Source organism: Cynara cardunculus (assembly GCF_001531365.2).
Source record: "Cynara cardunculus var. scolymus isolate 2C chromosome LG 7, CcrdV1, whole genome shotgun sequence".
Taxonomy (NCBI): Eukaryota; Viridiplantae; Streptophyta; class Magnoliopsida; order Asterales; family Asteraceae; genus Cynara; species Cynara cardunculus.
This window is the reverse complement of record NC_037534.1, coordinates 9229619-9242260: the sequence shown is the minus strand read 5'-3', so window position 1 is coordinate 9242260 and position 12642 is coordinate 9229619. Positions and strand designations below refer to the sequence as shown.

The window sequence follows — 12642 nt, the reverse complement described above, 5'->3', positions numbered from 1 at the left end:
CATTGCGCGAGTACACTTCTAGTATATATATATATATAAAGAAATATAGATATAGACATAGATATAGATAGATAGCTTTCGGCCACCTCCTGTCAATTCTCATCCTCCTCTCACATCACCTTTTTTAATTTTAAAATTACATTTACTTAATTAATTTGAATTACATCTCATATTTTTTTTTTTTCTATTTTACACCTTTATTACATTAACGCATATAATTGTATATTAACAAGTTATATCATTATAAATATTTCATTAATACCTTTGAAATGAGTCCAATATTGAATATTTTTTGATCTAATTAATTATATATATATATATAGRATATATTTCAAATACAACCATGTATATTTATACAACCAACAATATTACTACCCATCAAGTTCATACCATACATATCCCCTAAAGTAAAGAATATATTATATATATCACACCAACAATATTATTATCCATCAAGTTATAACTGAATAGTAATAGTTAGTAATTTATTAATTAATATCAAAAATACATTACAAATAAACATGAAAATAAAGTTTTGAAATGGTAAAAAAAGTCAAAGTYRCAGTCTTTGTATTGAAGACCGGAACCACTCCTCTCTCTCTCTCTCTACTCAATTTTTTCCCTCAAAAATTGCATGTCTTGATCACAACCCCAATATTTATTTACAAACCCCATATGCTTCAACTCTAAAAAAACTCCAAAACCCTCCATAGAATAGAAACTTTAGAGAGAGAGAGAGAGAGAGTGGGACTTTAATATCTCCATCCATCTTTTGAAGCTTTGAAAATGGTGTTGGAGTAAGTTGGGAAGCTCGTTTGGAATGGCTGGTGTTTATTGGAAGAAAACACGAGAAATTTGTTTTTGTTTTGATTTCAGAAGAAGACAAGAATTAGAAGAAGAAGAAGGCAAATGTAGAAGACAACAAACTTTTTTCCGGCCGTCTCAGCGGCGCCATTCGAAGATTTCCGGCGACTCAATCAAACTTTCCGGCCCGTCCAACCCATTGTATTTGCCCATCGTCTCCTTCCAACTCAGAAATCAAAATCCCTATTGACAAAATACGACTCCCTCTTCGGCTCTCCCTACCCTAATCGGCGATACATCAGCTACGGCGGCAGCGCAGCGGCAGCGACGGCGACAGCTACGCCGGTAGCATGGTAACAGAGGTAAAAAAATTCTTCTGTCGACTCCACTGGTTTTTCTCAACAGTCAACAGAGGTAAAAAAAATTCTTCTTTACTTCTCCCTCAGTCCCTTGAAGATCATCTGTCGACATAAAGTAAGATTGAATTAGTTATAAATTCCAAGAAGAAAGGGGTGGAAGGATGGGTTCTTGTAACCGAACGGCGCCGGCACACGGCATTTACTTCGAATGTGTACTGGTGATCATGAATTAGAAAACCATTCCCTATGAGCTGAGGTGAACACTAAAAAACACATAAGAAAATTATGTTAGAAGACATCATAGAAAACTTTCATCAAACACTTTGTGTTCATAAAGACAACACATGAATTTAGCACAAGAAAACACATATAACATCAATTTGAAGACTACCACATAGTCAAGAAATGGTAAATCAAGTCACGGTGAGTAGAGGTGGAGAAAGAGAGATGGAGATGGTTGGAGTGGAGAAGGTTACAGATAAGTTGAAGGAGATTTGTTGGGAAGAATAATCCTTGGATGAAGCAACAATTTTGAATTTTGAATAGGCTGATCAAAACCTGCAATTATTGTACACATGAATCTTTGGAAGAAAGCTTAATTTGGGAAGAAAAAAAGTTGAACAAAAAGAAAGAGAAGGCTGGACATGTCAATTTCAATGGTTTTAGGCGATGGGTGCATCAAAGGTAGAGATGTGGGTTATTTGAATTTTGAATCTTATGATGAAAGTGGGTCTAAAGCAACTGGATAGGAAGAAAGATGAATCAGAATAGTCTTCTTTGGTGGTAGGTAAGATGATGCCTTACAAACTTGTACCTAATGCATCACAATTTGAAATTAAGAGATTTTTAAAATCCATGCATTAAAGAACAGTACCTAATGCTTTAAAGGTAGTACTTAAGACTTTGATGTAAATGCATATTAAGGTAGTATAGATATACCCCAGCCTTATCTACAATTGGGAAAGAATTTAGGGTAAAATTTTAATCACGGATTTGAATAAGGAGCAACAGATTCCTCGAAGCTTGTGTCGTCCTTCTTTTCTGACAATCTTCACTCATGGCCGTGCCTACCTCCTCATCCTCCATCGCCCGCGGAATTTCTTCCTTAGCCATCTCTTATTCACCATTCTTGGGTTTTCTTAAACCAAATCATCAACAGAATCACATCAGTTATGGGTTTAACAGCAAATATGCCTCCTTCGCCATCAATTGTTCGTCTTCCGAAATGGGTCGCTCTTCAGATTCCATGGCGTTTAGGTATCCCCGATTATTATTGCTTCTTATTACAATTTTTTTTGTCTTTCGATGTATGCATTCGTGGTTTTCTTCTTTTGCCCTTCAGTTTTCCCTATTTCTTCTGTGAACTCTGCATGAACAACGTATAAATGTGAAAAGCATATGTTTGTTAATTAATGATCTTATAACTAGCATCCATCGAATAGAGATCAAAGTTTTTCTTTTTTAGCGTGTAAAAGTGTTGATAATTGAGGTGGGTATGATTGATTTTGAGCTAATCATATGTGGGCTTCAAGGCTTTGAGAAGAACTACACTTGCTCCATGCTTGCTTTCTTGAGTGAATGGTAGGAAATTGGTGGGTATCAGAATTGTTGCCACATTGGAAAAGATGTGTGGTTTATGTGTGAGTTGTAATTTGCTTTTGAGTAGGATAAATTTGGGGTTCTAATTCAGATTTAAGCACCCAATATGAAGATCTGGCTATGGATCTACGGGACCGTAGGATGGTTTCCGCCTTCATTGTATTCTTACATTTTGACTTGAGAGATTTATGGTTTATAAGTTCTTTTTAAGACAGTTTTTGAGGTTAAAATCTAACAAACCAATGGGATCTTAGGCTAAATGCTAACACAGTGGATGAGTGGACAATAGGAGTGACTATCGCTTGCAACCCGTGTATAAAAGTTGGCCTAAAAGATTCTTCCGCTTTATGTTATCATTTATCATCGTACACGACTCTTATTCCTCTATATCCCAATGAAAACTTCGGATTGTTGGTGGTCTATCTTGTTCCGTTGCTAAATTTGTTCAGAGGTCTGAGATTATTTGATTTTCTATTTATGTTGATTAATTCATTAGTTAACTGGATTCTTTTTCGTGTTAGTTTGAACGAAAATGGCACATCCAGAGGTCCCGTTAAGTGGCAAAGGGTGCTTCTTAAAGTAAGCGGAGAAGCACTTGCTGGAGACCATGAACAAAATATAGACCCAAAGGTCAGAAAGGCGATAGTGATACCCTCTCCTTTCATTGATGTATTGACTGTTATTGGCATATGATACTACCTTCAATTAATAGGTTACGATGGCAATTGCAAGAGAGGTTGCTGATGTCACTAGGCTTGGCATCGAGGTACCATTCCAGTTTATCTTGTATTGTTGTTTGTTCTTTGGTGGGATTTGAAACCTTAATGCAAGTCAAATTAGTCAACATGTGGTTTTTCCCTACAACAGTTTAATTCCATTTTTGGTTCTTTGGAGCGTAGATGGTTGACAAACACATACATGCATATAAACATACATACATACACATACATTTTCTGCACATAATTTGTATAATTCACATTTAGTGAAACTACAGTGCTAGGAAGATTGTGGGCTACGAGGGGACACAAAGAGTATTTGGATGGAGAACTATGTGTGTACTACACGAATAGGAATATTCTCTTGGCTTTAGCCTTTGAATCCTAATATTCGATCTTCTATGAAACGTTTCAGGTCGCCATCGTTGTTGGTGGGGGGAATATCTTCCGTGGAGCATCGTGGGCAGGAAGTAGTGGCCTCGACCGTTCATCTGCGGATTATATTGGGTACAACTTACTTGCTTTCATTCAATAACTCGTCCTCAATTTGCTTGTTATGAACTCCCTTCGTTGTTAATTTCATGCTTTTCTTCGGTTTCTTGATAGACTATAACACGTGAAGTGGATTTAGCACACGTTAAACCTGATTTTTTTTATGAAGTTTATAATATTCCGCATATGCTTATTTTGATCATTACAATAGATTGATGGTATTGTTCTGGTCCATAGGACGCCCTTATTTTGTCACTGCGAGAGGGCATTTTTAGACAGTCTATAAATACTTCAATACATATTGTGCGTGCCTAGTCAAATGATGCAATTTTCATGATATGGCTCGAGTACATTTGAATGTTAAAAATTGAGAAGAAGAAAAATCATTTATTGTTAAGTACTACGAGTGCTTTTTCACATGATGCTTTTGGATTCTCGAGTGGGATAGGATCGAGTTTTCTATCATTCTTTTTAACATATTCCGTAGACAAAAACAGGTCAAAGAAAACAAGTTTGTAACTTCATTGAACAATTAAAATCTATCACTGAAATGATTAAAGTTGCTTTGGACAAATCTTTTCAGACGATACTAAGTTTTAACTCGAATGGATCAGGATGTTGGCGACTGTTATGAATGCTATATATTTGCAAGCAACAATGGAGAGTATCGGCATCCCAACAAGAGTCCAGACAGCATTTCGGATGTCTGAAGTTGCTGAACCATATATTCGTCGAAGGGCAGTTCGGCATTTGGAGAAAGGAAGAGTTGTCATCTTTGCAGCAGGAACCGGAAATCCCTTCTTCACAACAGATACCGCCGCAGCCCTTAGGTGTGCAGAGAGTAAGTCCATTTATCCAACTTTTCTATCCTACCATTTCTATATATCCCATGAAAATTAATAATCGACTCCGAATTTGATGTTATAAAACTAAAATACCCTTGAATTTTGATGAAACAAGCAAGTTTATGAACCATGAGAAATTAGAAGCAAGTTTCAGTGGACTAATATACCCTTGAGATACTTGGTTGCCCCATGTAATATCAAGTAATATAAAACGTAAATCTTTGGCCGTTAATCCTCATCTTTGGACCATTTTTGCTGCCCTTGTTGATGCTCTTTGAGGGCAATTGCATCGGGATATATGTCGTTGGCTCAAAAGTAGGACCAGTAGGGCAAAGATCATGAGGTGCGGTGGTGAAATAAAGAACGTTTATGGTAAAGTCGCACAATGTCCACAAATATTTGTTCCATGAGGGTGTACATTGTAATTGCTGCTTTAGTTCTATGTTCGTAAACTTCAATGAGACGTTTCTCCTCGTGGACAAATGCTTAAAGCCTTACACTTTATGCACCCACCCAATGGGAATGAGTAAGAGGAACTGCCCTTCTTATTAACCCAGAGGATTGCCATTGAACTAAGCCTTTTGTGGGTTCGTAAAGCTCATATTTTCACGATGATTTATAACTAAACTTAGCGTTCACAATAATATCTCCTTACGAAAGTTTAAGTCGTAATTTTGCGTTAATGATGCAGTTAATGCAGAGGTGGTTTTAAAAGCTACTAATGTGGATGGCGTGTATGATGAAGATCCCAGGACTAACCCTAACGCTCGACTCCTTGAGACTCTTACATATCAAGAAGTAACCTCGAGGGACCTTTGTGTTATGGATTTGACCGCAATCACTTTATGCCAAGAAAACAACATCCCGGGTATGTTTTTAAATAAAATTGTCTTCAATTCTTCCTTAGGCAAAATAGATAAGGGATCACTAAACGTATGTGTACATCCTAACCCTTCGAGACCCTACTTCCGAGTAGGATATACTGGGTATGGCTTGTTTGCTTTTCATGGCCAAACGAATGTCTTTCCATCCTCTAGATATGGTTGTTATCTACATCAACGAATTAGATTCGAGATGGACAGAAGTTAATTAGTCGATAAGCTAAAAGATGATTGTTTGTGAATTAAAACATCGGCATATACTATTGGATAGGATATTTAGGAGAATAACCTTCTGACAGATTTTGAGGCATTCTTGTATGAGGAAGAGACATTATTCTGTTTGACAGATGCGTTCTTAAATTTGTTATTAGATTTTTTCGAAGGTCATGTATTTAAAAAAAATTGCTGAAGGTTATTCTCCAAAGTAACCCTCTTTCATTCTGCAAAGGATGCATTGTTTGTGTTAGGCAGATGAATTTTCTTAAATTTGTTAGAAGGTCATGCATTTTTAAAAATTCCGTTAGAAGGTTATTCTCCTAAATAACTCTCTTCCATTCTGCAAAAGTTGCATTTAAGAAAATCCCGTTCCTCTAAACATAAGGTTTTCCGATGTAGTTGTTGTATTTAATCTTGGAAAGCCCGGTAACATCACGAAAGCGATAAAGGGCGAAAGGGTTGGCACATTGATCGGTGGCGCTTGTACCTCAGCTGTGGCAAGGGCTTGAGTGATCCTTCTTCCGGTAATCTATTAAACTCCTTCATTCTTCATACTAATTATTGTCGGTTGTGGATCTAAAATACGAAGATATCCGAAGGTACAATTTTGCATTCATCTCTACACATCGTGGAGCTATAGGTAGCTGCATGTGTTAGTATCGATAGCGTGATAGCGAAATCCGCTTATAATTTTTCAGTTTTTTCTCGTATTATCGGCATTAAGTTGGTTGTTTGGTCCCGGTTAATGGGTTCACCACTGTTTTTGTAAGATGTATGGAAGTTTCAGAACTTGAGGCTGGAGTTTGGTCTGTTTTTCGTTTAAAATTATCAAACGACGGATGAAAAATTACAGATTTACGATACTTGGGTGTTAAAAAATTTGGTTGAAATCACAAACCCGAAAGAGCAACCCCTTAATCACATTGTTGTGTATAAGATTCACAAAACGACTGGAGTCTCATGCTTGGTCGATCTGATATCAGCTACAAACGGACCGTTGGTTGAATGACCTCTCCGTTTTATTTTAAATTTATGACGTTTTGACAAGTTTTACGATATCGCCTTCATATACAAGAATATCATTTAAACTCGTATGAATGTTATACATATTGCAATATTACGACTTAACCATTTGATGGCACTAAAATCATCAACATGCTCGTCATCTGTGCAGTGTGCCTAATCTTTCATCTTGATTCCAGACTAAATTCGGACTATTAGCATCTTATACGTGTCCCTTATCTTGTAAACCTCTATTTAAAGAACGAGAGACTACAAAAAGCTCGAGTTCGGGTGTCTTGACAGCGAAGCAAACTCGATAAAAAGAAAAGATCGTTCTTTATTGCGGAGAAGATGAGGGAACTTGAATAGCCCGTATCAAATTCGTAGGTAAACAAAAGATCGTTCTTTATTGGTCACATCATCAAATAATACTGTGTTATACGTCGTCGTCTTAGTCATCTGCCAAAATATGTTACATTTTAATAGTATATTTTTAAATAAATATACTGTGTTATACGTCGTGGTCATAATCATCTGCCAAAATATGTTACATTTAAAAAGTAAATTTTCAAATCAAATCATATTGCGTGATTATGTGTTATACGTCACCGTCATAGTCATCTGCCAAAATATGTTACATTTTAAAAGTATATTTTTAAATCAAATGTGCAAAATATGTTACATTTTAAAAGTATATTTCTAAATCAAATAATATTATGTTATACGTCGTCGTCGTAATCATCTGCCAAAATATGTTACATTTTAAAAGTGTATATATATATACATATAGATTTAGAATCATGTGAGACCAAAGGTTTTTCGTTAGACCCGTAAAACCAATTCTCATCTTTGGACTAGATCTACAATCTGAACATTTATAATCACAAAATTGCCATGAGACTTCTCAATAAYCACAAAATTGTCACCGTGCAACTTTAGACCATTAGATCATTAGCTTATAAAGTTGATCAATGAACATAAATTGGACTCACGAGTCTCATGAAAAACCCTTGGTCTCACGTGAACCCAACTCTCTCTCTCTCTCTCTCTCTCTCTCCCCTCCTCTCTCTCTCTCTCTCTCTATATATATATATATATATATTTATATATAAATAGGAAGCGATCAAATGAAAACCAATCAATTTGTAAAAACTTCATTCCATCAATCATAATTTTTCATTTTGTTCATTTTTTTGTAATTATGAGAGATTGATTAATCATTTTTATTGTGAAGGATGTTAATCATGGATATTATCATCTTCATTATTTTAATTTTAGAGAAATACATGAAACAGTTTCATTAAAATTTCATTAAGTAGTATATGAAACAATTTCATAACCATATATGAAACAACTTCATCAAAAAAAGTATTATATGAAACAATTTCACAAGATTAAACAATTTCATGAAAATTTTTCATAAGATTAAACAATGAAATCGACGGATGAGAGTAGTTTTTACGGTTTTTACAAATTGAAGTGATTTTCATTTGATCGCTCCTCTATATATATATATATATGTGTGTGTGTGTGTGTGTGTGTGTGTGTGTGTGTGTGTGTGTGTGTGTGTGTGTGCGCGCGCGCGCGCATGAAAGTGACTGATGGCCTTATATTCCCCAAGTCAAGTAACTATAAATCATGTAGTGTGTTTGCAAATAAGTTAAAATGCTCACGTTGTGGATTGAAAAAAATCCACGCAGACTTAGTGTTACCGGCCTAAGTGAATACTTAATAAGAACGATGATGCATATTTGTAAAGAAAACGAGTTTCAGATTTTCAGTGATAGCTTTATAGGTCGATGATATGAACATAATATAAACTCTTGATGAAATAAAAGAAACCATAACCTACTTGAAATCTGAATTTGAGATGAAATATCTTCAAAAAAAATCGATTTTGTCTATGAGCTTGGACACCGATCTTGTGGAATATTGATCCATCAATCCGCATATGTCTAGAAAATTATGGACAAAGCGCGTACGACTAGCACTCCCATGATCAGTTGAAGTGTTGGATATAAGGAAAGATCTAGTTTGTCTAGAGAATGATGACGAAATGGTGTTGGGAGCTAGATATCCCTATCTGAGTACAATAATGCACGTATTGTACTTAGCACAATGCATTAGATCGTATATTATATTCTCAACGAACTTGTTAGCTAGATTTAAATCAATACCAACACAAATTTCTTGGTAGGTTTTGCTAATATTTAGTATCTCTCTGACTCGATACAAATGTCGTTCCTAAACTGTATAAGGATTTGCCATGGGGAACACGACGATTACTTTGAATCGAACCAGGCAAACCCTTGTAGCTACCTCCTTGAACCATTCTGAGATTTATTGCTCTGTGTAAGACAACTTCGAGAGCATATATAATTGAAGACTATCATTACACATGCTAGAGAAGCGAGAGGTTTAAGTTCTAAAACTAAAAGTTGCCGCCCTCACTTACCATTGTTTTATCCAGTAAGCATTTACCATGGTAAGAGTTGTCGCCCCCACTTACCGGGTAAAACTTCCAGTCCTTGTTTCCCTCTTACCGGGTAATATTCTTGGTCCCTACCATATTCATCCGATAAGGTAATGTGACTTGATAAGCGCTTACCCGGGTAAGCGTTTGGTAAACGGCCCCTTAGATATTCAATGCATGGACCCTTGTGATAGCTTTAACGTCATGTCGTGCAACGTCGATAATTCATAAACCTTTCCCGTCAAATGCTTGAATTCGATATTGCTTCAATTTTTTCTTACTTTTTGACGTATGCGTTAAACCTAATTTATTTATTTTCGATAATTAGTTATATGTTAATATTCATTTGTACAAAAATGTTTATTTAATAAAAATGTGAATCTTATTTAATGAAAATAGAAACAAAACACATAATTTAATTCAGTACAAATTAATAAATTCGATTATTACGTTAATATAATTTTAATTAATTATTTTACTAATAAACGAAAATAAAATAAAATCAGAGGTTACAAGTTGTGATTGTGAAGCGATTATATTATATCCATAGGGATGTCACATCCCACTTGCAAATACAATTGTAAAGTGAGGTCGTATTGTGACTGAGTGAGGCCAAAGCGGTCCGGCCCGGGACCGTCGGAGGATCGGGATCGGGATTGGTAAAGGACCGGCCCGGACTAGAACCGGTTATGGGACTAAAAACCGGGATTGGTTGGGGTTTTTGGCAGTTTTATGGGACCGGTTATGGACCGGCCCGGCCCGGCCCGCCCCAGCCCAAAAATTCAAATAATTTTATAAATAATTTTATAATGTATTTTTGTAAGACAAATTTAATTTTAACTATATTAAAACGTATTTTTAACGTGTATTTGAGTGATTCAATTACAAATTTTGTAATGTATTAAAAATATGTATATCATTAAAAAAATTTAATTTTTAATGTCGGGACCGGGACCGGCGGCCCATAACCAGTTATGAAGAACCTTGACCGGTCTTACCATTTTCGACCGGGACCAGGACCGGTTATGAAAAAAACTTGGGACCGATTATGACCGACTTGGTCCGGAACCGGTTTTTGGCCTATCACTATCACAATATGCAATAATTTCAAATGTAATTGCTAATTTATAGAAAATATAAAAAAAAAATTATACCTTGAATTACAAGATACCATTCATCTTGTGATTCTTAGAAATATATGAATAAATGTACTTTTAAGCATATAAACCCTTAAATATGAAACAAGTACCGATTCACAGGATTAGGTTCATGTGAGAATCACACGAAAAAATTGAGAAACCGTTACAACATTTATATCCATTGATGCATATATACAATCAAAATATGTATTTTGTCGATGAATATATGTATATATATATATATATATGTATATGGTTGGATTCACGTGAGAACAAGAGTTTTTGTGAGACCCATAAGACCAATTTATGTTTATTGATCAACTTTATAAGCTAATGATCTAATAGTCTAAAGTTGCACGGTAGCAATTTTGTGATTATGGAGAAGTCTCGTGTCAATTTTGTGATTATGAGTACATGTTTGTTATATATGCAAGTATATATACATTGGTACATATAGTCACTGATATACATTAGTGTATATGCATCAATAAATATATAGGTTCTCATGATTCTTAAGTTTTATGGTTCCACATGAATCATCTCCCGATCTAAATTACACTAAAATTCCAACATTTTTTTTTTGAAAATATTATGTTCCCAAATTTAAATACTTATTTGCTAGCAATAGCTATAAAAATGTTATAGGAACACCAGTAAAATAGAGAACAAAGAATCTATAATTCTTATAAATAGAGATGAGTTTAGAATAAAAAGAAATATTCATTATGGTAAATTCTAAAACTTGGAAAGTATTCTTCCAATAACGTTCTTTGATAATGGCACCAACACTCCCTGCATCTTATTTAATACTTTCTACATGTTTTTCAAATATGGTTTTAGGTAATGATTTGGTAAGCAAATACATCTCATTCTCCTTGCATCCTATTTAATTCACTTGAATCTTGAGGAGAGTTTGTTATTGTTGATTGTATAAAAACTTAAGCGGAATATCTTTTGTGTTATCACATTTGATGTATCTTACTTTCATTTCTTCGACATGATGCATTATTTCCGTGTATGTTGGTAGGATAGTGGTTGAACTCAAAACACTAGCTCCTGTAATATGTGTAATGATAGTTCTTAACCATATACACTCTTGAACAGTCTCATGTAGAGTAATATTTTTGGAATAGTTCAAGAAGGTATCTACAAGGATTTGTTTAGTTTACTTCCAAACAATCAGCGTTTTCCCCTGTGGTAATTCCTTATCCAGTTTGGAACAACCTTTGTATAGGTCAGGCAAATACCGAATATCAGCAAAAACATACCAAGACACTGTTTGGTGTTTTCCTATAATGGCTAGTACTTTTGCCGCTCACGTTCTAAGTAGGTATTGAAGTTTCATTATTGATCTCATTTTTCATTCTATAGGTAAAGTATAAACCCATGTCAATAGTCCCAAAAGATTAACTTGATATCATTCCAAATGTTGTGTTCGTGCTGAGCTAAATCTAGCTAACAAGTTCATTGAGAAATACAATATACGGTCAAGTGTATTGTTCTAAGTACAATAATACGCATATTGTACTTCGATAGAAATTTCAGCTCCTAACACCTATTTGTTATTATCCTTTAGATGAAATGGATCTTTGCTTATGTTCAACACTTCGACCAGTCATGGGAGTGCTAGTCGGATGCGCTTTGTCCATATTAAATCTCCTGATTATTTTCTGGACATACGCACTCGATGAATTAATATTCCACGAACTCGGTGTCCTAGCTTAAATATCTAGATAAAACCAAGTTTTCCCAAGATCTTTCATATCACATTGGAATTCAAGTAGTTTGTAGTTTCTCTTATTTCATCAAGAGTGTCTATTATGTTCATAACATCGACATATAGAGCTAAGATTGATATTATGGAACTTGTTTTCTTTATAAATACGTAAGGGTACAATTCATCGTTCTTATATCTTTTCCCAATCAAAGTATTCACTTAGGCGGGGTACACCATATCCATCTGGACAACTTTATCTAGACTACTTTATTCTATAAAGTACATTTTTCAATTTGTTTGAAAACACATTATGTGGTTTAGAGTTACTTGACTTGGGTAATGTAAGGCCACCAGGCACTTCATATATATATATATATATATATATATATATATATATGG

At 34.9% G+C, this 12642-nt stretch overlaps 1 protein-coding gene and 1 long non-coding RNA gene across 3 annotated transcripts; one reads left to right on the top strand and one right to left on the bottom strand.

Annotated features, from left to right (window-relative positions):
- Positions 1-739: 739 nt before the first annotated feature.
- LOC112515990 lies at positions 740-1768 on the bottom strand. The gene is made up of 3 exons (XR_003069563.1): positions 1555-1768; positions 1367-1426; positions 740-1265 (listed from the first exon to the last, which is right to left on the bottom strand). It is a non-coding gene; the product is annotated as an uncharacterized LOC112515990 (long non-coding RNA).
- Positions 1769-2154: 386 nt separating this feature from the next.
- Positions 2155-7351, top strand: LOC112515936 (uridylate kinase). 2 transcript variants are annotated; one of them, XM_025122916.1, is made up of 8 exons: positions 2155-2420; positions 3284-3392; positions 3475-3528; positions 3894-3985; positions 4585-4811; positions 5507-5683; positions 6312-6436; positions 7087-7351. In XM_025122916.1, the coding sequence occupies exons 1-7, from the start codon at positions 2221-2223 to the stop codon at positions 6419-6421; spliced, it is 969 nt and encodes a 322-aa protein (XP_024978684.1). In that variant the 5' UTR covers positions 2155-2220; the 3' UTR covers positions 6422-6436; positions 7087-7351. The 2 variants fall into 2 exon arrangements, with proteins under 2 accessions (XP_024978684.1, XP_024978683.1); XM_025122915.1 differs by lacking the exon at positions 7087-7351 and having other exon boundaries at positions 2156-2420; positions 6312-6775.
- Positions 7352-12642: the final 5291 nt, after the last annotated feature.